At 39.6% G+C, this 25669-nt stretch overlaps 1 protein-coding gene and 1 long non-coding RNA gene across 6 annotated transcripts in view; one reads left to right on the forward strand and one right to left on the reverse strand.

Moving 5' to 3' along the window:
- The window catches only part of MYOM1 (myomesin 1), an 80602-nt gene that overhangs the window by 46078 nt on the left and 8855 nt on the right, over window positions 1–25669 (reverse strand). For all 4 annotated transcript variants that reach the window (XR_014578836.1, XR_014578837.1, XM_083821882.1 and 1 more), the window contains exons 3-12: window positions 21739–21876; window positions 16254–16464; window positions 14429–14586; window positions 10836–10928; window positions 9826–9914; window positions 9630–9692; window positions 7925–8089; window positions 7231–7392; window positions 3670–3811; window positions 1214–1413 (exon numbers count right to left, since the gene is read on the reverse strand). Coding sequence is in view for 2 of the 4 variants with exons in the window: in XM_083821882.1 (XP_083678008.1) it covers window positions 1214–1413; window positions 3670–3811; window positions 7231–7392; window positions 7925–8089; window positions 9630–9692; window positions 9826–9914; window positions 10836–10928; window positions 14429–14586; window positions 16254–16464; window positions 21739–21876 (1421 nt within the window). In the remaining 2 variants the exon portion in view is untranslated. The remainder of the gene's footprint in view (window positions 1–1213; window positions 1414–3669; window positions 3812–7230; window positions 7393–7924; window positions 8090–9629; window positions 9693–9825; window positions 9915–10835; window positions 10929–14428; window positions 14587–16253; window positions 16465–21738; window positions 21877–25669) is intronic.
- LOC310893238 lies at window positions 5760–8015 on the forward strand. 2 transcript variants are annotated; one of them, XR_014578838.1, is made up of 3 exons: window positions 5760–6680; window positions 6879–6984; window positions 7882–8015. It is a non-coding gene; the product is annotated as an uncharacterized lncRNA (long non-coding RNA). The 2 variants fall into 2 exon arrangements; XR_014578839.1 differs by having other exon boundaries at window positions 5760–6656.

Here is a 25669-nt window from a genome sequence, read left to right on the forward strand (position 1 = left end):
GCAGAGGTATTTAGCTCACTCAGTTAATTGTTTTTAGAGAATTAACTTCATTTTCCACACTCCGTTCATTTGGTTTATAAGCTCACTCATTAAAGCAAGAGGCAAGGCTGTTCTTCATCTTTTTTTAACCCACTTTCCCTCACATTTCCAGCTTTCAGAACAAGGGTCACAGTCGCACACAGAAATTGCTCAGCCTGACTCCACACACCAACTTGATATGCTTTGGGTGGCTCTCTCAGTGCCTTTGCATTATCATATTATCACAGTTATGTAGCTCAATGCTATCAGCCAGGTCAATGCATTTTCAGAGATAATTTTTGCAGTTGCTGTTCTCCACCTCCATGTGCTTCACCTTACATTGGCTGATTTGTTTTGGAAATGAGAGTAGAGATGAAGCAGATGGGGAGAAAAGTGGATCATGAGGGAGAAAAGGAGATGCAACAGGCCACCAAAATCAGACTCCCTCTCCTGAGACAGCTTCCACTCTTCCCAGTGAAAAGCAAAAGCCCTCCCAGACTTCAGGTTTCACATGTGTGACCATGGTATTTCCTAGTAGTGTCAAACCTGGCCATTTTAAATAGTAAAACTTCAGAGATGAGTAGAAATACCTGGATTTCAGGCATGTGGTTTTGGGGTGTGGGTAGAGAAGGGGATTTTGAAGCAAACTCTTAGTTAAACTCCTCACCAAGGCCTTTATGCCTAGGACGTCGCCAGGCTACAGGAGAAATATCCTCAACTTGTAAAAAAGTTCACTGTTAAGCAGAGAGCTCGGGATCAATAACCTGTTGGGCTGCCCTGATATTTTGCTGATGTTATTGCAAGACTTTGGTCATCACATGAGCACAGAATCAGCTGCTCTTGCCTGTGGCACAGAGGGAGACTATTCACAGGATCCACTCAGCTATTTTGCTGGTGGAACAAAAGCAAGTCTCTTCTGGCAATTTACTCTCCTGTGCCTTTTCCCTGCTTTCTGCAAGTCCAGAGTGCAGCACTGTAGCCAGCAAAGCCATTCAAACTGTTGGAGTGCTTTGTGCAAAGAGCACTGAGATGAATCCTTCTTGGCAAAAGTTGTCTCCAAAGAATATTTTGTTTTTGCATTGCTCCCTCTAGTGGGATTTTGAAGGCTTATGAATAAATAGTCATACTCTTTTTTAAATTATTTTTCATACAATTTCTTAAGTCTTTCAGGCAAGCGGCAAAAAGCGTGTCTTACTTCTAAGCCTGGCTCTGTCAGCAGGATCCAGGGCCGCCACGGGCTCGGACACCCGGGATGGTAGGCTAATGCCAGCTTTGTTCACCGCTCGGACTCGGAAGATGTAGGAGCGGCCCTCAATCAGACCGGTGACAGGAAAACGGGCGAATTTCACAGGAGTCTCATTGCACTGGGTCCAGTGGGTGGTGCCAACTTCACACCTGAAACATACAAACAGCAGGAAAGAGTAGTGCTGGGAAGGGAAAAACGCTGACTCCAAGCACCCGGACCTTTAGTTTGACCATCAGTTCACGTTCATTGCCTGAAGCAAGCCAGCTTCCCCAGCACTGGTGTCTGCTGGTGACACCAAAGCAGCTGCAGGAGGGGTCAGGGCTGAAGTGCCACCTGGTTATGCACCAAATCCCCTGCAGCTGTGCTCCGTCTTTCCCGAACTGGGGAGGGGACACGGACAGAGCTCACTCCACCGAACAACCCTTCAAAGTATGCTCTGGGAGGCTTGGGGAGTGTCAGCTTCAGCATACTTGAAGGGACATGAGATACGTGTAGCCTTGGCAGTTGCCAGGAGCAGAGCTCATCCTGCATGCACGGTGCCCTACTGTACAGCCAGAAAAATAGCAGGCTTTATAGTGCGTGGAAGCCTCTGTTCAGATTTCATCTGTGACCAACCCAGTGCACAGAGAGCTGTGAATATGACTGAAGTCAGAAACCCAGCTTCAAATTTGAAGAATTTGAAGCCCTGCTTCGGATGCTGCTGTGGTTGCAAATGTTGCAATGACAAGACCCAGCAGGGTGGTGCTCATCCCACTGCTAAGCCTCACACCTGGCAAGACACTTTTTTTTTGGCAGAAAGAAGAGAACCAGGGAGAGCAGCGACCCCTGCTCAGGCAGCCAGCAGGAGCCATCACACCAGGACCCACTGTAGGTAGCTTCCCAGCATCCAGCCACATGGTCAGCAGGAAAAGGAACCAGCAGCTCAGGAGAGGCTTTTTATTGCTGCTGAGATACCTGCTGAGGTGAATGTGGTGAATGAGGTGAATCTAGGCAAACCTAGATTTCTCAGTACCTGCAAACTTCTGTTTTCTGGCAAGTGTTACCGTCTTGCTCAGGGTGGTTTTGTGGTCCAGGTTTCTGCTCAGCGTGAAGGATGCCCTAGTTTTAGCTTTAGCACAGACTGTTCCTGCTGCTTTAGGTGGCTTGCTCATGCTGCAAGGGTTAGCCTGGCTGAATATCTGGTTGGCTAAATACCTTCCCTGCAATCAGATACTACTAAAGACATGCAAATATATGCTCCTTAATGGATTTCTCCTCTGCAAGACTCTGTGAAGACTCTGTGAAAGCTGAGTGCTTTCAACACCGTTTTCGCTGTAACTGATCCACAGGCAGAATTTGCAATTTGCCAAAGGGCAGTGGGGAACATTTCTAACAGCCCTGAGATTAGTATCCAACCGCATCTTCTGGAATCTTATTCTAGAAAGATACCAATTTCATTAGGTGGACCTGGATGTGTGGTGCAGTTCAAACAACCCAAAGGAAGCTGTGTTTGGTATTGCAAAAATAAAGAGACTGCCTTGCCCCACAGGGCCCACAAAAGGACACGCTGCTGTGTCTGCGGGGCTGAAGGGCATGACAAGGCAACACTGCGAGATGGAAAGTAAACTTGGCCATGTGGGGGAATATGCATCACAGGCCACGCTTGTATCCATGTGTTAACATGACAGAAAATGGGCATTTGCTGCTAGGCAGTTTATACCAAAGCATGGCAGTTGATTTATGGTGATGCGCTGGAGAACAGTAACATAGCTTTGAATTGAACAGGAACTCCGTGTCACTAATGATGTATTCTATTACTGAAATTCAATCAAATATTACCAGCTCTGAAAACTTCACTGTAAGTCTCAAAATAGTGACTGAATTTCTTAAACCCAAAACTTCTGGAATCCTGTCACTGTGTAACGTATTCAGTTTTCATATTTTTAGAAATTATTTTCAATTCTTATTGTTGAATTGAAAAACATGTAAATGCAATTTGCTTGTGAAGAAGAGAGCTTGAAAAACAACAACACATAAAGAAATCCAACTCCCTTTGAAATAATATTTTGCTTTCTGGAACATGGAAACTATTTGGAAACAGGAGGGAGAGCTCTGATCTTGAAGGAGCTGACCCTGTGAGGTACAAACGCTATAAAATCCCAAGGCCTTTCGAGCCTCACAAGAATCAGTGAGGGCTCAGCAGTGTCTTGCAGAATCATTTCTGTGTATTTAAACAAACCAGGGCATAATTATTTCCATGAAAGTTAGATCAGGCCCGGCCAATCTAAGACAAAAAGTCATTTTTTTTTCTGGCCAGCATGAAGAATGAAAATAACAATGACCACTTTATCTCAGTCATTTAAACGTGCTTTTAGGTTTTTGAGTTAGAATGCACAGCGGTTTTCCACACTGATGTGCTTGCTGACCTGTCAATGAAGTATCCAAGGATGGGGTTTCCTCCATCAACAGCCGGCTGCTTCCAGGAAACAATGACATAATCTTTGTTGGCATCTAAGCACTGCACATCCAGCGGTGCGCCGGGGGCTCCTGGGATTTCAGCATCAGCATCTGCAAGGATGGAGACACACATTTCCTAATGTGAACCACCATTCTTTCACATCTAATCTTTGAGGACCAAACTGTGTTCCTTCTCAGCCAAAAAGTTATACTACTGGCTTCAAAAATCATTTGCTTTTATATTGGTGGTGTCTTTCCAGGTTTTGGTTTTCGCAACATTTACAAATGCTTAGCATGTTACAGCATAATGTAAATATAACAGATCTAGGCATTTTAAATAAATATTAGTATCATGAATTCTGATGAAGTAGCTGCCAGAGACACAGCTGAAGTGAAAGCTTGGCAGACTCTCTATTTACCTCTTATTTTACTTAGATAAGGCTGACATTTTGCCTTGCAGCCAGGCAATAGCTCAATCAAAAGGATTCAGTTGCTGGATACACAACACTGCAGTCTAAAAAGAAACACATTTCACTTTTGTGATTTCTGCCACGTACCTCTACCTCTGACTGGGGAAATATTTCTACAGCTCCAACTCCTCTACCAGATCTCGTCTGACCCCACAGTAAGAGCTGTGTGGCAAAACCTCTTCTATTCAAATCCTTTGTTGTTTTTTTTTTTTTTCTTTGTTTCTATTTTGTTTTGTTTTCTTACGAGGTCATCCTCTGAAATGATCAACTTTGTTAAACTACTGTGCTGGACATGCAGCCACAGAACAAAGACCTCTGCTGAAGAAAATACCAGTCTGAACACTGTTCTGTTTTTAAAATGAATTAAATATCTTATCTTCACAAATAGTCCTTCGTTGTTTGGTTTTGGTTAGATATGAGCTGAAAAGGTATCAAAACATTTTGAAGTTTAATTATATCACACGTTTTGGAATATAACCTTTATAAGGATGAGCATATTGTTCCTTTCAAGCGTTTATCACAAATATGAAATTATTGGTGTCAAAGGGCCTTGAATAACATCAGATTCTGGGCAAATTTTATCTAAAGCTTTAAAAAGCAATGCACGGTGCTGGGCACTGGAGAATTACACTGTTTACAAAGTCAGAGTTCAAATTGTGAGATGGAGCGATTTTCTTGTAAGGAAAAATAACCCTTGCAAGAAGATTATATAGAAGACTTTCAGAGAAGAGAGATTGTTTCTCTGCAGAACAGCATCAGCTTGTACAATTACATATAGCATTTTTCAGGCCCTGTTGTGAGCTACTACTAAAGAAGACCTGACTTAAGACAAGAAAGTTGTACATACCTGAAAAAAAAACAATGTTTTGCTAACAAATATTATTCTTGCATTCCATCTGAAACCCAGACTTTTTAAAATATTTGGTGCTTCAGGGCATTACAAGATTTTGTATTACAATGTACATCATTTCCCATTTTTATGCTTTTGTCTTTCAGAAAAAAAAATGCCTTACAAGAGTATTTAATATGCTTCATTAAATAAAATGGTATTCTTCAGAAAAAAAAAAAAATCACTTTACACTGTATCTTCCCTCTTAGACATGGTAGCATCACATGGAAGCTTTGAAGCTGTGCCAAAGTTACCGAGTGCAGGCTCTAACTACAGCTAACTAGATACAGTTTTTGAAACTATAATGTACAGGGTAAGCAATCCATTTAACACAGCAAAATAATAACAACACTAAGGGTAAAGACAAGATATCTTCAATGACCTGCCTATGAGAGGTTTCACTGCCCGTATCTCCTGCTTGACAGAACATGAGACACCACAGTTTCTTTCCAAGACAGACTGGGAAATAGCCGGGACAATCAGCATTGCTCATCAGCCTCAGTGGGGCTAGGATTTCATCCTTGACGGCTTGCTGACAAACGCTGACCTGTAGCCATGGCAGAAGAGTAACCCCTTCTCTCTAAGCCTGTCTACAGAGCTGATGTTATGAGCCCGATGAGCACCCCGCTCACTTCCAGCAATACACAGGGATTTCTACATGTGACACAGGACAGCTACTTGTGCTTAAACAGCTGAGTTTGGAGTAAACTGGCCAAAAATTAGGAGGAGCAGTGAGGAACACGCTAGCCAAAGGGGACCATGGGAAGCATTTAAGTAGAATATAATTAATCTAATTTGAATTTGACAAGCTCACCAGTCGGCTAGTAAGATACTCTTGTGAAAGGGATAGCTGGTTCACTGTCAGGTAACAGCTGCCTTGCTAGAAGTGCTAGAAGATGTAACAGGAACAAGATCATTTATTTATATGGCAGCCCAATTAAAAAAACTCAAGAAAAACAAGTCCTGATTCTCCTTGCTGCTTGGTCACAGACACACTTTTCAGTAGACTCTTTCTTCAGGTGATGAAAACATCTACTTCAGTTATATTTTTTGAGCAGACTGTTATCTCACACAGCTTTGCTACAGTTGGGAAAGCAGCGACACTCCAAGCATGTTCTCAGAGCCAAAAATTTCCAGAGCCTTTTGAATTAGCATTACATGCTTCAGCTGCTTTTAGCAGCTGGGACAGATATAGACTCAGCAAGTAACCTGATAGTCATGGCTCTTCTTAAAGAAATATTTGCTCTAATAGAAATTCAAGGAAGTTTTTAATGGTACAAGCAAATAACACCCAGAGAAACACCATTTTAATTCTTTGTTTAAATTATGGTGTCAGCTTTGCTGCTTTACATTACAGAATCACCGGGGAGCCCAGAACTGGAGCCAGCACTCCAGATGTGTCTCACCTGTGCTGAGTAGAAAGGAAGGCTCACCTCCCTCCACCTGCTGGTGACCCTCTTCCTAACGCAGACCAGGATGTCCCTAACTTTTGCCACAAGGACACGTTGCTGGCTCCTCCTCACCCTGTGTTCCCCTAGATCCTCATGGCCTTTTTTGCAAAGATGCTTTCCAGCCAGTCAGCCCCCAGCACGTACTGGTGCGTGAGGTTATTCTTCCCCAGGTGCAGATCTTTGTGTTTCCCTTCTATCATATTTTTTCTTTTTGTATTGTGCATTAGAGAGAACCCCTCAAATGGTGCAGAAAAAAATCTTGATCTAAACGATGTGGTTTAGCTAGCATGAGTTAGTTACAAAAATACATTTTTAAGTTGCTTTATAGAGTTTTCGTCTTTATGTTTTATGTTTGGTACTGTTCACAGGCTGAAACTGAGAAAGAGTTGGGAATTTACATCAATAACCTAAATTTCTTCCTTGGAATGCCAGTGTGGTTTAGAAGTTTTCTATCATATGACACCAAAGTTTGAGGTATGCATTCAGCTCTTCCAAAGGATTCAATTTTTCCAAAGATAAAAATTGGAAGCTACAATGTTAGGATATATTAATATACAGTATTAACATAATTTGATTTAATTCATTTCATATAAAAATTACTATATTATATATAAAAAATATATCTTTTTATTGGACAAAAGCACCTAAAACAGAGACTTATTTTGCCAGCAGATTTTCCTCATTTCTGCAATGAGTTTGGTTCAAAAAACAATATCCTACCTCGAACAAAGACATAACCACTGTACTCTTCGTAGTATTCTCCCATCACCACACGTAGAGTGTAAAGACCTTCATCTTCCTTGTTTGCATGAGTCAGTGTTAATGAAGCTCTCTCCCCAGTCCAGTGCATCTGGACCCATTTGGATGGTGTAATAAGAACACCTAGAAATTAGAGAATTTCATGACAAGAACTGGGTAAAAACATTAAAGGAATGCATTGACAATGCAGTGAATAGTTTGAAATAGATTGGAAATATACAAGAGACTATTCCCAGTGTACAATTTTCTATCTTCAAAGACAATAATAAATTACAGCTAATTCTTCTCTCATGTCAGTTTTGTCTTCAAGGTTTACATTCAGAAAAGAACAGCTTTTTGTCAACTGTTGCACTACAGCTTGGTGTAATTACTTTTAAAAAGTAATATGTAGGAAAAGCTATGTGGGCTATGTAGATGGACCACAGAGATGTTAGAACTTTTAGTATTTAAATTTGTTTAAGAAAGATAAAAGACATTTTCACAGCCCTTCCTCTGCTTTCTAACTGTGGTTTCAGTTCACAATGCTAAATTTTGAAAAACTTTGAATTAAAAAGAGGAAATATTACTGCTTAGAAAGCCGAGAAAATGTTGACCAGATCATGTCATTTGCAGATGCTGAAAGAAGTAAAGATCTACATCAACAAATGTATCTCACCATTTCTGTACCATTCGATGTCTGGTTTGAAGCGCTTGATATCAGGACTGATGACAACCGTGCAGCCCAGACTCATCGTCTCGCCTTCCCTCCCAAAGGCTACATCAAACTTGTCGACAAAGCTGATTTCAAACCTGGAAGCATAGCCATGCGGGGTAATGCCAACTGTATAAGGGGAAAAAAAAACTGGCTTTTTACCTTTTCTTTCATTTTGAGATAAAAGTAGTTAGCAAAAGTATACAATGATTATGAATACAAGCTCTGGTAAACTTAGAGGTATAAATAGAAAAAACATGTATTCAGAAGTAATTGCAGAGTCACATAATGCAAGCACTTGCTATCACCAGGAATCAATTATTTCTCTATTCATATAACTGTAGTTTATTTTATCAGGGAAAGGCTCCCTCAGAATTTCATTCCAGAACTTCCGAAGTTTCAGATCGAGTGTGTTGTCATTTTATTATCATGTATATAACTTAAGCATTCTTCTATTTATGACTACTGATTTGTTCAGGTCAAGCTGATCTTTACCTTATATTTCTCTTTTCTTTCCCTGTTTAACTCTTTGCTCCATCTCAGGGCAGTTGTGCCCACTCAGCATTCGTTTTTAAAGCCTAAGTCTTTTTGAGGGGAGCTCTCCACTCCCTCAGGCATTCGTGCAGCCTGTACCTGCTCCTGAATTTACTTTACCTGATATTGTATTACCTGAATGATGCAGTATTTACAGAATACTGTATGTGCTTTATACCTGTACTGCACATACATGGCACAGGTCTTTCCATCATTCTTTCGAAAAGAGCTCAGCTGATAAAAGCTAGGGTCACATTTTCCTTTTCCACAACTGCCTTATGCTGGTAGCTCACAGTCTTCCTGTGTTCAATGCATATATACAGATTGTCATCTTCTTTTTCCATCACCAAATGATAGATCCAAAATGACATGGAAAACTTATGGCCTTTCATTTTGTAATAGTGTGTAATCTTATTTCTGTAATTTCAGAGCTTCAGTACATAAATGACGTCATATGCCTTTGCAGCATATCCCTCAACCTATCTGTGATGCTAAAATAAAAGAAATGTCTGTGTGTCTCATCTGTCAAGCCTTCCATGCACAGGGTGCCTAGGGTACTCAGCACTCATTATATGCTAGTGGATTTTCTTAACATTTCTGATCAAGGAAGTATCCATGCGCCGTTGTAAATGACTTCAAAATGTGAGGTTCTCAGGTAAAACAAACTATGATTTTTATCTTGATACAGCCAACGTATTCAGATTTGCTTCTGACAATTTGATTTTTTCTATGCCTTCTTGCACCACATGAAATCACATAGCAGCAGACAAGAACTATTAAGTCAGCCAGTCTACTGAAGCACATGCACCCTCTAGCTTTTTTCCAGGATATGTTTTACATATTGCAAGATAAGAAGTGTCTCTTTGATGATTTTATTTCATGTTCAACAGCAATAGTAAAATGATGCTTCTTGTATAAGCAAGTAAACATACACCTAGAGGGCGATGACATTGTCTCCTGCAGGTTAGGCTAAACACTATCTGAAATTGGAGAGTTCAGTACCTTTGAAAGATGACCAGCTTTTTCCTTTTCTTTTTTTTTTTTTTTATAGTGTTACAAAATATTCTGCTTAGTCATTTGTCATCATGTCACAACTGTAAATGGATGTGTCAAACAAACATATATTGCAACTTACGGCTCAGAGGCATGGAAACAGTCCCAGCATGCAAAAGACTTGCATCAAGGTCTCCTTTGTACCCTAGACGCACACACAGAAAAAGAGCAAGCCCAGTCACTATCACCAAGAGGTAAAAGGCCTCTGAGTCACAGAAATGAAATTGGTAACGTGCATTTTACAAATGAAAAAACAAGGAAATATTTTGCAAACCTACTCTTTACCACAAGGGAAGCATAAGCTGAAATTTCTCCTTTAACATTCATAGCAGATGCCCGGTACTGAGCAGTGTCATCAAAATCACACCTAAAATTAGAGAAATTATTAGGTAGGGCACCCATTACTCCTTGGCATACCCAATCCTACGTTTTATATCAAAACAACCCTCAGAAATCTGGGTAAAATCTATAAACAAGTAAAAGCATGGGAGATAGACACACAAGACACTGGACTGGCTGTAGCCATTAAGCTTTTCTCAGTATTAAAAATTCATGTTTGAAAAAAATGTCTCTTTTCAAAAATTGCATACAGATTTGAAATTGACAATAGCAGAGGTAGAAAAAAATGTCTGATAATATTTATTTCTAATTTACTTCCTCCTATGGAGAGATGCCTAATGCGGAAACTCAAAATGGTAGATACAAAATATTTTCAAAAGGCACCTAATAGTACCTAGATTGTCAAATCTAGATTATTGCTGAAGGTCGAATTAGCTGATTACATCTCAGGATTTCAGTGGTTTTTGACAAAATTTGACTGCAAAAATTTCCCAGTTGGAGGATGAAGATGTTAAAGATCTTTTTTTGTGTGTGTGTATAAGTGAGGACTCCTCTGTTCTCCTCCTCATTTCAGTAAGAATCAGGACCTTGCTATATTGAAAAAATAGTTAACTCAAATGTTGCTACCCTGAACTAGATATTTCTCATATTTAACTGTACTCATGAAGGAGACAAATGGAAAAATAGTCACAAGTGTTCTATATGTTTCTGAATCAACCATAAATAAAATAATAATAAAGACAAATAACTCACTTAAGTAAATGGCATGTACTCTGCTGAGGAAAACCAGAGCTGCTTCAACGTTTAGTAGATAGCATACATCTCAGCTGTACAAACTTGATATCTCTTATCCTTATATCCCCAAGAGATATGTTCATGCTTTGCAGGTCTCAGTCTACAGCAACATTTCAGCATAAGTTATTTGTTAAATTATCTAATATTCCCTTACGTGCTAATCTCCAGTGAGTGCAGCCCGTATCGGTTTTCAATGGTATACTTGCCAGGGTGAGTTTGTACATCGATGGGCACGTTGTTTTTGTACCTATGGAAGAGCAAAGAAACAATGCATCACAAATGGAAAGTATAGAATTATATATTTTAAAAGGTCAAATGCTTGGTGTTTGAAACATAAAATCAATTTCTGCATGTTTCTCCTAGATAAAATATAGTTTATCTTGGGAAGGCATTATGTATCTTTGGAGGTTTAACTTCTCTCTTTCCTCCTCTTTCCTGCCCCAGGTGAATTTTATTTTCTAGTTAAAGAAAAAATAGTCTTGAACGTGATGAAAATAAGCTTATATTATCACGAACTTCAAGTTGCTACTTGTTAAGGAATGGATGATTCATATGAGCAACATTTCAGTTTTTTCTGAATGGCAAACAATAAAAAATTTGTAGCATTCTTAATGACTAGATATCGTTTTGGTTTGCATTTTTGATGTAATTTTGAAACCTGCATATTCACAGAAATGCCATGTAGGAAATAATCTTTATTTTTGTTTTTACTTGCATAATTGAGTTGGTGGAAACCACGAAGCAGATAGTTAGACTGGTAAAAAATTGTCTTGATCAGAAAGTGCATTGCAGTGAGGTATCTGGCAAAAGCTGTGGTACCAAAAGTTTTTACAAGTGCATACTATGAGTATTTTCTTGATTCTTATACTGTGAGCATTATCCTCAACAGTGGGAGTCAGGTAGGAAATTTTACTGTTCATAATTCCCAGTAAGTAGTTTGAAGGAATGAACCAGTACTGATCAGTAGTGAGCTGGAATTGCTGACTGCAGAATTTAAATGAATGTTTACATGAGACTCGCAGAGGGACAATTTAGTGGTAGGTTCTTTCTCACCAATCATTGCTTAAACGGTCACTCATTCTGGAGAATACATGGTGTAACCGCATAGATGTTCAAGTGAATCCTGTCTTGAGTGAGCAGTATGGAACAAGCTGGCAATAGGAGTTTAATAAAATCAAATACTGAATTGTATTCAGTACTTCTAGGTTTGATTTGAGGTCTATAAAGAATAAATGTTCCCTAAGATAGTGTAATGCTTTAGTATAGCTTTCCCTGTGCTGTGTATATGAGGGAAGTGGGAATGTAAATGGTGATAGATAAAAATGTCTTCATCTCACACTTTGATGTAACCCAAACAAACCCTTCTCTACAGAAATCATAACAGATAGCCAGCCAAAGGGTTTTGCTTCTTCATTTCTGAATTTAAAAATCAGTTTCCCTCCCAGTTATCAATCTGGAAAGGGAATTGGTCTATTGCCAGTGGCGTGCCCCACTTCACCAAAAGAGTCAGTAATATCCAATTTTATTTTTACCATGAATATTAGGAGTTTGCTATATATCAGGACTGAGCTATATCTGCAATAAATCTGAATACTGCCTTTCAGCACTTTTAGTGTTATACAATAACATATATTTCCCTGACTACAAATATTTGGACAGAGTAATACACTGGGATTTGTCCAAGTGCCAAAGTGAGCAAGGATCATAAACCTTAATGCTTCTCATCCCAATCTTCCTCTCAGTAAAATGTCTATGGAAAAGGACTTGATGCAGGACAGTACTCTCTATTCTGGGCTTCAGACATTTGCAGATCTTCTTGAACTCATTACAGATCTCCTACTACATTATCCTGACCTACAGCATGGGTCCACTAAGAGTAAATCCATTCACCACCTCATCTGCACAATGGCATCCCCCCGGCTGGCAACATCTGGGCATCTTTATATTCCATATACTGTGTCAAATAGTTTAGAAAATAGAATAATGCTACTTGATCCCAGTGTTTTCCAGGGCATATGAAATTCTGTGGAACAGGACTTGACTCTTTGATCTCTAATTTTCCTCCAAAAGGCTGGGCATCCCTTGGATCCTGTTGGTAGCAAAGGCATTTCATGGCATGCAGTGCTGTGCAGAAACAAGTTTTAAGCGAGTCAAGCCAGCACTGAGACGACTTCTGTCTTCATTATCAGGCTATTAAACAATAATTGATTCAGTTTTCACTTACTTATATTAATCTATGGCAAGAATAGGGCTCATGTTAGAAAGACCACTTGTTATTTCTGGAAACGCAAATTCCAGAAGAGCCAAGTCATTAGTTAATGTTGGACTGCAACCTTCCACTGTCAATTTGCACTGATAGTTTATGCTTTCTGCTACTGGTTTCAAATGTCCTGGGTTTTCCACATGCTTTTTCCAAGGGAGTCAGGACAGCTGCATCACACAGCAAGATTTTCTCTACAGAAAGTCCACAAAGCTTTATAATTTATCATGCGCAGCATGAACAGGTCTTCATTGCTTATACAAAGAATGACTGGAGTACACAACTGACATTTAGTTAGAAATGCTGAATGAAAGCTGACAGATCCAGGTCAGAACTATTCCCTAATTCTGAGGAAAGACACCTGCTGAAATGGCTGTGAACTCATCTTTTCCATTAGTAGCCCATGGCAAATAGAAATCCCTTTGGAATTCAAATGTACTGTAAAATAATGCATTAACTTCCACCATCCACATTTAGCAAGTAGATGAAAGGCTGGTTCACAGTGAAAGCAAAATCAAATAACTGAAGTCTTGGTTTAAGTACATCAGGTTTCGGGGAGTAGAAGTAAAATACAAAATATGAGTATTACATCATGGTATAATAGATGCTTTATATTGGATCCACCAGTAGAATGTCCATAGAACTTATTGCTAATTAATGCTTAATGCTGAACATAGGCTTTTTTTTTTTTCATTTTGTATACACATTCATACATTCTATATACACATTCTATAAGAATCTTTTAAATTAAAAAGTGAGTATCAAAACTCATTTTGTTTGAAAAACTTATTACCTATTATCTTAACAACTTGACTGTGTTTGTGTAGCATGAAAGAGTTAAGAAAGATCAGCATAACAGATAGTGAGACTGTAAAGCTTCACAAGTCACTGTTAATTAAGCTAAATTAAATTCCAGTCAGGTTAAACTTTAATTCAAGTCAAATCAGACCTTCAGCTATGACTAAGAGTATATTTTGGTGTTTTTACAATAATGACTTGGTCCAAAGACCATGTGTATCAAAAGCCTCCAACAAACTCCAAAGATTTCAAAAGGTTTGGATGATCCTAGATCTATCTGCAGCCTTTGATTTCAAATAATTATGATGTGTCCTCTATGAACGTCCTGCATCTTGAGATTTCAGTTTTATGGAGACTCAGTAGTATAACTGCTCAGCAGCCAAGCAGGTAGTTCTTGTTAATGCTTTTGGTTAATGGCATTTGTAGACTACACAGAAGTACTTGGAAAACATTCTCTTAAGGATAGTACTGAAGATCTATGTATTTGTACTGTTGTTACACAAACTATTTTGCCTTTTAGTATTTTGCTTTGTTTTTGTGCAGTGACTTGAAACGTGTTTGCTATAAAAAGGGTGTCCTCTGTACCTATATTTTTACTGATCTTGTATTTTTACTGAAAAAAAAATCCATATTCACTGAAGTGAGTTTAGACATTGTTTAATTGGTGACTTTCAGTGATACAAACTTACCATGTAACACGGGGTTCTGGCCAGCCAGCCACCGTACAGTGAAATTTGACATTTTGCTTTTCCCAGACAGTGTGAGAACGAGGCTTAATAATAAACTCAGGAGGATGTAAAAGTTTATCTTGATTCAGCTTTTTGTGGAATGCCTGAGTATCTTCTAGCTGGAAAAGAAACAACTCATCATAAAATTCTGCAGTTATATGTGCAAACTATTGATTCTCAAAAGCATTTTTGTATTTTTTAAAAGCAGTAAAAAAGTATGGAAATTTAATTCTAAAATCCAGATAGGCACACTTATTGTATTTATCTCACTTGGACAGGGAAAACAATGTTTTCATCTTCAAAAGATCTCTTTCCAAAATAGCTAGATTTGATTTTCCCAATTTTCTACTCTTAAAATGATCCCAGGTAAAATAATTTTCTACATTTAAGTTTGGGTTTTGGTGTACATGGTGAATGGTGAAATGGGCCTGAAACTTAGATGTCTTCTGTACTCCTCTAATGCAAAATCATGTATGCCTACAGCATCTCTGACAGATGTGCTCTCAAACCCTTCCTGCTGAGGGGAATCTTTCATCCTCCCAGGGTAACTGTTTCAACTGCTTGACTATTCACAGAGCTGAAAAAAAGGTTATTAATATACTATAAATCTTGCTTTCTGCAAATTAAACTTTTTGCCCTAACTTTCATGTATATGGAGAATTACAGCTCCCTGCATTAAGGCTATTAAAAGAAGACAGCTTTTATAATCCTCTCAATCTTTAATAAAATGTGCAATACCAATATTACCTACATTTGTTGTTTCTCACTTCTGAATATGTTCTACTTGTCCTCGACATTCATTAAATGCTAACTATTCATTATCAGGGGTCCAACAGTTTCCAACACAATTAAATTACTATCTCCTATGTTTTAATAAAAATACCTTTATTAATACATTCTAGAAGGACATTTGTTTTTATACAACAGAATCTTGATTTTGACTGACATTTTATTATATCTATTATAACTCCCAGATCCTTCAGTACTTCTACCTAGCCAGGCATTCCCCACTTTACACTTCTATGTGTAGTAATTTCCATTTATTATCAAATTTCACCTTCACTATTTCTCAATTTTTCAAGATGATTTTGCATTTTTAACCTTGTCCTTCAAAATGTTTACACCTTTCCAACCTCATCTCATGAGGATATTTTAGAAGCATACGGCCAATTCTTCTGCTCAGAACAATGAATCAGCTAAACAAAACAGATTTTCTTCTGATATATTCTCCCAGTCTGGTCATAATGTATTTGTAAGTACCCTCTGAATATTGTTTTTTAACAATTTGCACAACAATATCAAAGCTATATAAAATAGTTCCAGATGCTTTGACAGTTGCCTCCATCATTTACACATTGTGATTAAAACCTGGGGGTAAACCCTTTGGACAAGCTTGTTCCCAGGCCATAAAATGCCAGATTTACCCCATCACTTTCTTATCAGCAAGTGCTGCCTAGAGACTGCCTTGTGGTTCAGGTTAAGGATGCTGCGCCATTCAAATAGGTGTGGGCACAAAAAAAAGAGAATTCCCCTCCTCCATTCTCCCTCCCTGTCTCCCAGTGTTACAGCAGAGTTCCTGATGCCTCTTTTATTATCCACCTGACACCAAGATAAGAAGACTTTAAGTCACTGAAAATATATTAATTGCAAATACTTCGGTCTTTACTGACGTTATTGAGATTGCCCATGGTGTAAATCAGGGCTCTGATGTGCGAGGCACTTGACAAACACCAAACAAAGAAGACATATGCTGTTTACAGCTTTGTGTTCATTTCTGCTCTTTTACCGTTTTCTTCAGGGCCACACGTTCAGCAGACTCCCGGATTGCTACTTTCCTTGATTTTTTCTCATGACGTTCCTCTTCAGAAGATGACTTGGCCACTTTGCTGACACTAACTCCTTCACCAGTTGCAAAAAGGTTCCTCCTGGCAACATATGCAGCACTCTCTTTAATTCTTTCTTCTTCTGTGTCTGTGATCCCACTGACGCTCACTTCACTGAAAGAAGGTTTAAAAAGTAGAATGCCATTGGAAAATGCTGAGAACATATTCCACTTATTATTTTCTATCAAGTTAGCCAACCACAGTGGATGTAAAACATCCAACAGCCTTTCATAACACATTTCTGCTTTGAGGATCATTACCTCTGTAACCATCTCATGTATTCAAAGCAGAAACTTCACTGTCTGAAGTTGTAGCCATTTTCAGTGTCTTTCTGTATAATCATGTCATGTACACTTTCCATTTGACATCTATCCTGCTGTGGTCCTGTATCTCCATTGCTATAGTGACAAGTGTCAAGCACACCCACAGATCTGCCAGGCTTAAGTATCAGTTAGAGCTTTTGTAGCAAAAATACCAAAGGGGCGGGGGATAATTGTAGCTCTATTTTGTTGTATATTGTATATATTTGGTATATTTGTGATTTATACAAAAACAGAACATCACTGCATATCACAAAAGGTCTCTTTGTTATGAGAAAATTCCATCCTTCAATGTGTGATTGATCTTCCATGTGTTTTCATAGAATCATAGAACGGCTTGGGTTGGAAGGGACCAAGAAGATCATCTTGTTCCAACCCCCTGCCATAGGTAGGGATGCCACCCACTAGACTAGGTTGGCCAAGGCCCCATCCAGCCTGGCCTTGAACACCTCCAGGGATGGGGCATCCACAGCTTCTCTGGGCAGCCTATGCCAGTGCTTTACTACTCTTACAGTGAAGAATTTCCTCCTAATGTCTGATCTAATTCTATCCTCTTTTAGTTTAAGACCATTCCCCCTTATCCTATCATTATCTACCTGAGTAAAGAGTCCTTCTCCATCCTTTTTATAAGTCCTCTTTAAGTACAGTAAAGCTGCAATGAGGTCTCCCCAGAGCCTTCTCTTCTTTAGGCAGAACAGCCCCAGCTCTTTCAGCCTGTCTTCATAGGAGAGGTGCTCCAGCCCTCTGAGCATCCTCATGGTCCTCTGGACGTGCTCTAACAGATCCATTTCCCTCTTGTGCTGGGGACCCCCGACCTGGATGCAGGACTCCAGGTGGGGCCTCACAAGGGCAGAGCAGAGGAGGACAATCACCTCCCTCCACCTGCTGGTCACCCCTCTGGTGATGCAGCCCAGGACACAGTTGGCCTTCTGGGCCGGCTCACATCAAACTTTTTGTCTACCAGAACCTCCAAGTCCTTCTCTGCAGGGCCGCTCCCAGTGAGTTCTTCTCCCAGTCTGTGCTCATGTCCAGGATTGCCCCAACCCAGGTTCAGCACCTTGCAGCTGGACTTGTTGAACCTCATTAGGTTCACATGGGCCCATTTCTCAAGCTTGTCCAGGTCCCTCTGGATGGCATCCCTTCCTTCTGCTGTATCAACTGCACTGCTTAGCTTAGAGTCATCTGTAAACTCGCTGAGGCTGCACTCAATCCCACTGTCTGTGTCATTGATAAAGATACTAAACAGTACCGATCCCAGGACAGACCCCTGAGGGACACCACTCGTCACCAGCCTCCACCTGGACATGGAGCCATTGACTGCAACTCTGGGTGCAGCCTTCAGCCAATTCCTTACCCACTGAATGGGCCACCCTTCAAATTCATCCCTCTCCAATTTGGAGATCAGGATGTCATGTGGGACCACGTCAAAGGCCTTGCAAAAGTCCTTTCTTCACAAAGACAGTCTTCACAAAGATGATTAAGAATTTTCTTGAAGTATCTTCTTCAGGTTTTCTACAACACAGGATGCAAAGAAGTGGTACTCTCAATGGGTTCTATCCTGTCTTGAGAGGCATATGTGGAAATATCAGTGCAGTCATATTGTTTTGGCACTGTCAGGACATTATAGCTCCTATAGTAGTGCATACACAACGAGAATTCCTTGACCTAATTAGAAGCGTTTATATCCTTTTGCTGAGTTTAGTTACTTTAGATTAACATTCGATGGCATAATGAAAAGAGGCTCTGAGTAAGTACTAGTTAAGTGCCATCTTGCAAACACTATAGAGAAAGTAGCCTCTCATTTCCAGAATGCACTCAAACACAACCTCATTGTTTTGTCATAAAACACTTACTACTGCTACAAATCAAAATATTTTTTCTCTGTTTTCTCTAAGATTGCTAATGTTAGGCATTTGATAGGACATCTCATCACTCAGGAAAATATGGATTCAAGCCCATAACCAACTATCCAACTCCTAATCTTTGGAGTATGATGTCAGTTCAGTGAGATGCAAGCCAATCAAATGGTAGAATATGATGTAAACATAATTACGCATAAAAATTCCTCAAAAGGCTAAAAAATTACTTAAAACTTCAAGCTTTGACTTCCCTCCTGTTCAAACTCTGCCTTGAACTTTCTGAGTCTCAGACTGCTTTTACAGGATGATCCTTAAAAGTATCAATGGGATCATACACTTCACTTGTGCATATCAGCTCCCCACACAAATATCATCTAAGCTTCAGAGATACGACAGAGATTTCTAAAGACATCTTTGAAAACTCCGCTTAATGCATGTGAGTGTAACTATCTACATTCAGTTTAAATGAGTCAGTGGCATTTTCTTTCAAAGGCAAGCTGACATTATTTTCTCCTTGATTACAGTAGTTAAGATCTCAGCAACTTCACAATAAGGACCCAATCCTCAAGGCATAAAGCATCATCTGGGATCTGATGAATATCCTCAGTCTAATACAGGACTCAGCCTAGTTGTCTGCAGCAATGTTCCCTAGATGCTTTTGATCAACAGTATTAAATATTTAGATTTGTTAATCATTTTTTTCCTGTTATAATCTTCCGAGATCAAAGAGAAACAAGTCCCCTTAAATGATGAATGCATCAGAAGCAGCACAGAGTACCATTTAAGAATTGGTTCTGCAGCCAAGTCTCATGGGTTTCAGTAGGAAATACTTTTCAAACAGAAACAAGAGGATCAACCTCCAAATGGCACACATAAACAATTATTTAAAGAGTATCTGCCATCTGCAGTCCTTTGGCTTAGACTTATTAGTGGCTGCAAAGAGTCCCATGAGCCATATCCAGTATCTTTAGCACCTATGGTGTTAAATCTATGTCCAGATATTTTGTTATCTGGAATACTGGCTGGCTCTCCCTAATTTTATCTTGCAAGGATTAGGCTAGGTGCTTAAGGGGAAGAGTTATGAGCTGAATAATCTGAGTGAAAAAAAGTTTATACAGCAGAATCCAAGGGTCTGAAATAGAATCAAACCATGGAAAGGGTGACACTGTGCTGAAGGTCGTCCAGCAGCACGGGCAACAGCTCCGATGGACACACAGAGAGCTGACCTTTATAAATAACTATTCCTTGTAAAAGCTATCTGCCTATGGGAAGCCACACATCAGTTTCACAAGGGGAATTTGGGAATGACATCTAACATGCACATGATTCGATAGGCTTCAGCTGTTATCTTTCAAACAAAAATAAATATCTGACAGGAATGTGGCATGCAACTTCTGCAGCCTTGGCATGCACTCATGAATGTGATGCCAATAGAAAAAAGGCTAAATCAGGCACCCTGAAATGTTTCATGCCATGTTGAGTTGGGCACCCTAACAATTACCATATGCCTTTTTTAATACTTTTAAACTAATTACAAAAGATCTGTTTGGGTCATTTCAGTGGCACAAAAGCACAGAAAACTTTCTGAGTTGCCATGTGCAAAAAGTGATACTGATATCAACAACAGTAAGAAGATGAAGAATAGTGACTGAGATGTAAAAATCTGTCGGTATCCTTTAGTGTGGTATCCCAAAGCATCACCCTGACACAACTCAATGATGTTACACACCATCACACTGAATTAGATATTACAGTATTCACTGAACAAAAAAGTGAAAAGAAAAAGAAGGGGGACATGATTTGTTAAGATCACAGGAGCCTGTATAAAATCTAAGATACTCATCCAGGAATACAAGCCATCAGTTGGGATTCCCAGCCATTGACCAATGCTATAAATTTTACTTTTGTAGACTCTAGGCACAATAAAAAGGGAGCATATTTGTGTTTAAGGGCATGGGAGACAGATGGCAGAAACACTAGGTAAAGCACATAGCTAGTGAGAAACCTTGAAAATATGTTACTGCAAGCTTTGTGTGAGACGTATTTATATATTTCTATCACAGTAGATATAGCTGGAACGCCAAAGAAATCCTTTAAAGATGCAACAGTGTGTTTCTGAAGGTTGGTGGGGTCAAAGAGCAGTGAATCTGACACATAAATCTGTAAGGGGTGAGTAAATATTACTCCAGGATAGTGGAAGGGAAGGAATAAAAAAACTGCTGATCTCATCACAAAAGCAGAATGCTCAGAAGGCAAAAGCAATGATGTCTCCCACTGGCAAGGTGGAACTCGGTCTCACATGAAGGCACAAGTGACATTGTTTCCTGAGTGCTGACCAAGCAGCAGGCACAAGTTCACTCACTCCCAGAAACAGCTTAGAAGTGTCCCATGAAAAATGTGTGGGGCAGAAGAAAGCCAAGTTGGAGAAAGGTTTCTGTTCAGCTGCAGGTGGGCAAGAGATTTTTCTCCTGGGCTCCAGTCAGAAGTCTGCTTTCCACACCACACCCTGGTATGGATCAGCCTGAACAACTGGCTGCACCTGACCTGTTGCAGACTCCTAATAAAATCATTGTGCCACATCCAGAAAAGGGCAAGGGAGCCTCCTTGCTCGTGTGGCTTCTAGCTTCCACACAAAGTTCACATTCAGCTTTACTGAGGACAGTGCTGCAGTAAAACGTATTACATCAGTAATAGCCATGCAATAAATACCACCAACACGTGAGATCAGCATGAATCATTATGGTGGATTTGAGAAATTACTTGGTTTCGTTCCAGGTTTTCCCTGTGCCAGGACAAAACATCAGCACATTGGTTCATCGTTTCTATGGTTAATGTGTGGTAGGAGACATTGGATTACAAGCCTTTAAACCACAAGAGTAAGCTAAATAATGCAGACAACATGTTTGTCCAGTTCCCAGTAAGCAGTGTTATAATTATATCATAGTTTCATAGAAAGTGGCCCTGGTGACGTGTTTGAAACAAAGACCAGACACCTGGATTCATTTGTCCTGGTTCTGGATGACTGACCTCCATGACGGACTTTCTGCCAGTCAGTTAACTTCTCTTTGTCTTTTTATCACTCATGTGAAGTGCAAACAATCACCTTGAGATCCAGGAGTGTAAAAAAAAAGATTAATGGAGTTGTTATTTTATAATTAGTTAATAAAATGTCAGAAGTAAGGCACCAAAAAAAAGGAAAATGGACATACCGTCCTGTGAATATAGGCACTGAGTAGTCTATGGCTTCATTTTCTTTGTCCTCAGATATCAAATTCTGTTTTGCTCTCTTTGCTTTGGGACTCATCTTATAGGATTGATCTTCAATCATTAAATTGGAATCTTTCAGTCTGCAATAAAAATCATATTGTTAAATTCAGGGGAAAAAAGCTGTTAAGAAACACTCCAACATAATATTAAAATACTACACATTTTTGCTCTCTGTTTAGTAAGAAAGAAAATATTGTCTTTAATAACCACGTCTTCAGAGTTATTAAACACATGACTAAATGCACTTTTGACAAAGGGACCATTACAAATACAACACTGATGCCCCTTGATATTAAATCTAAATACAGAGAATAAACAATATACCTGCACATGTCATTGCATGGTTTGAGACTTGGAGAGTTTATATACATAGTTTTGATAGGTCTTGAAGTCACTGAGACCACCAAGTAATTCTGGAGATCGTGTCTGAACCGACGACCTCTACTTTCCCAAAATTTATAGTTCCCAAATTGTCTGGTCCCCAAACAAAATACTGTCAGTGGGCAAATATATTCAAGTTCATGATGCTTTTAAGTCTTTTTAGAGAAACTATAGGGCAGTGAATCGTCCAGTAACTGCTGTTTCCACTCCCACAGATCTCCCATACCACCCCAAACTATTGAAAGCACAGAGCTGAGTGAAGTAATGTCATTTCACATTGCCCAGATAGGTGGAGAGTGAGTGGGAAGAAAGAAAAGCAAACCAAAAGAAAGACTTCTGGAAAACCTGGGAAAGACTCCCCAGCTAGTGGGGAGGACTTCAGATGAGTATGAAGCATATTTGAGGCAGTCATATTTAGGTTTATATTTAACATGGTTACAAATCATATTAACAGAACTCCAAATACCTCCCTCCTTTTCTCCAAATGCAATACTCCATCCTTAGCTGCCAGATTTATATCTTAGAGATGGAGTATCCCCATTAGCTGTCAGACTTTTACAAATCCCTGAATTGCCTATTCATCTCTGTCTCAGCACTGCCAAGGGAAATCATACATGAACCTGCTTTTGGACTGGGGCTTTGTTTGCATGACATAAGACAGCAGAGCAGAATTAAGGCCACTGTTTCTCAGCAAGGCTCCTGAGCCCAGACCTGGACCATTCTCGCAGGGCTAACCTGCTCCCAGTCCCCTGGGTAAGGCTGGTAGACTAATAGCCAAACCTCATACTAGCACTGGGCCCCCGAGAATGTAAAGCACGTAGAATGTAATATTGAAGATAAATTCTTTACTGCCCCAGACAGCTGGGGAGGGACTCCAAAGGAGGCAGACACAGCTCTAGGGAAAGAAATCCAAGCAGAAAACACTTGGGAACAGCCCAGACAGAGTAAAGCAAAAGGTTGCCCCCCTCCTGGGTTTGGCAATAATATGGTACAACCACTATGGTCAACCAGAAATGCATGGAGGAAACTCGTTGTCAAATAAATGGTGAGAAAAAGCAAAGCTATATTATTTATTTATTTGTTTGTTTGTTTGTTTATTTATTGTAGATGAACTGCGGGCTGTAAGGAGCTGCAGTCCTTTACTTGTTAGATGACTTTTATACCTGTCCTATTTCAAGATGGGGAAACCTGGAATTGTGAATCTGCCATCAGATTGCATGGAGGCTTTAGGCTGAACCCTTTAGGAGACCACTTGGCTCCTGATCATTTCTAGATTGAGAAAGATCACAGTATCTTTTGGACTTCAGTTTAAACGTCAAGAAGTTTTGATTTTCATGAAAGTAGATGAAATATGGTGAAAATCTCAGCTCAGGTGTTTTCAGAGTTGTTACATCCAAACCTGCTCATTATTCCTAAAGCAGAATTTGGCTATCTTGTCAGTTTGGTTTCCAGTTCAGGTCTAGATTCTGTACCTATATAGGGAATTAACGGGCAGCATACATAGCAGTTCCCATCGCTTTCTGCCAGGTTTTTTGTTGATGTCTCCTCTGCATGTTTTTTTCTTTCTTAGGCTCTGAGTTTTTTTATTGTTGTTTGTTTGTTTGTTTGTTTGTTTTAATCAAACACTGCAAGTGGCTGAAGCTGAATAACTCATCTTCATTTTTTTCTGCCTACTACTGCTGGCATTAATTAAAATATCCCTCAAATCCTTCAGATTAATGCCAGGGATCTTCACCATAGCCTGAGAAACTGGGATGGAATTAGGACTTTCTTGGAGGTATGATGAATAGGATAAAAATACTGTACATGAACAGCTGATTCCCAGTAACTCCAGAGTTTTCTAAGCTGCATGTCTCTTGATCAAGGCATCTTTCCCTGCAGACATTTGATTATTTTCTGGATTACTACTCCTGGGTCCTTCGTATTATTGCATGCTTTGGCTGGCATAGTGAACAGTCCTCATGGGTATGTGCTCAGGACCAGAAAAGCACCTTTCTAGATATTTTTTCCTTTCTTCTTTTTTCAGCAGCTGCAGTGGGAATCTTTGTGCTATCTTCTAAGAGCGAGGGCTGCCTCCAGGTACTTGGTGGTGGTACAGAGCACTCAGCTATCAAAGCCACAGGTGATAGCTGTAAACTGAATAACAGATCCACATTGGTCCTGTAGTCGTCTGCTGGATTCAGGCTCTCTGACGTGACACTGATCAATTTACTTCAGTTGTTGCTCTTCCAACAAGTTGATCTGGACTAAGCAAGACCCCTGTGAGCAGTGTTACATTGAGTAATGTCAAGGGTGCTTTTAGGCCATTTTTCTACTCCAACAACAATAGTCAAGAACAGATTTAAAAAAAAAAAAAGTTCATATAGAGAAATACTTTCCCTGATAAATCTTTTTGGTTTCAAGCAAAGATCTGGGGATGTCCTGAGTGAGAGGCTGAAATCATTGCTGTAGCAATATAGGTAAATGGCACTTTTTTTGAACCTGTTTTAAATTGTGACATTATATATATATATATATATATATTTTGCTGCTTACCTGCTTCTCTGTGTGAAGAATAGTGGAAAAAAATGTTCCTTGTTCATTCTCTGCAGATCTTTCACTATTTTATACATGGATGTTACATTCTCAAGTTTACCATCTTCCCAATGTAAGAGCCCCAATACCTACACCTTCTCTAGGTGTCCTCCCACTGCTGTTCTTGATGACCTCTGATCCTTTCCTGGTTGCTTCTTGGGATGGGATGCTAGGAACTGCAGCCGGTATTTCAGCTACAAGCGTACCTTGGATTAACACACTGACAGAATATGCTCTCTGTTTTGTTCTCACTTTCTCCCACAGCTGTTCCTAAGTTTCTAATTGGTTTGTGTCCACATCAGAGAACCCAGCTGGTGTTTTCAGAGGAGTATCCAGAGTAACTCCAAAATCTTTCAGAACTGGAGTGCATAAAGCAAAAGCTGAGATGAATAAATTTGAAGTGGTAGAAAATGTTTCTCCTTTCCAAACCCTCCTTATGTTTGCATCTATTCAGGGTGAGCTGTATGGAGGCTAGTGGAAATGTATATTCAAATGGCCTCTTTGCACATGAAGACAAATTGGTCATTACTTCTATCATGACATTTGATTCTATGTTTTCCTTCTTTGTTATTACTGTTTCTTCTTGAGCAATACAAAAACCAAACCCTGCCTTACAACCATTATTTAGGTAGCCTAAGGGAGGACTCCGCTTTCTTGAACCAGATTCTAAAATCTTGCCCTTTATTTTAAAGTGCTCCAACCTTTTACCTGATATGTGGAACAGAATCTCCCCAGAGGAGAAGGAGCAGGATATCAGTGCTCTCTAGTTTCGCAGGGAGGAACAGTACCATGACCTTTTAGCAGCTTTCAGCCTCATTCGATCTGCCCAGCTAGCATATGTATATTTTTTTCCAGGTCAGATGCTATCTGTACTGCCTTATCAAGGTTGGTGACCCAAACTTAGTGTCCTCATTTCTT

The sequence above is a fragment of the Anser anser genome, assembly GCF_964211835.1.
Source record: "Anser anser genome assembly, chromosome: 2".
NCBI lineage: Eukaryota > Metazoa > Chordata > Aves > Anseriformes > Anatidae > Anser > Anser anser.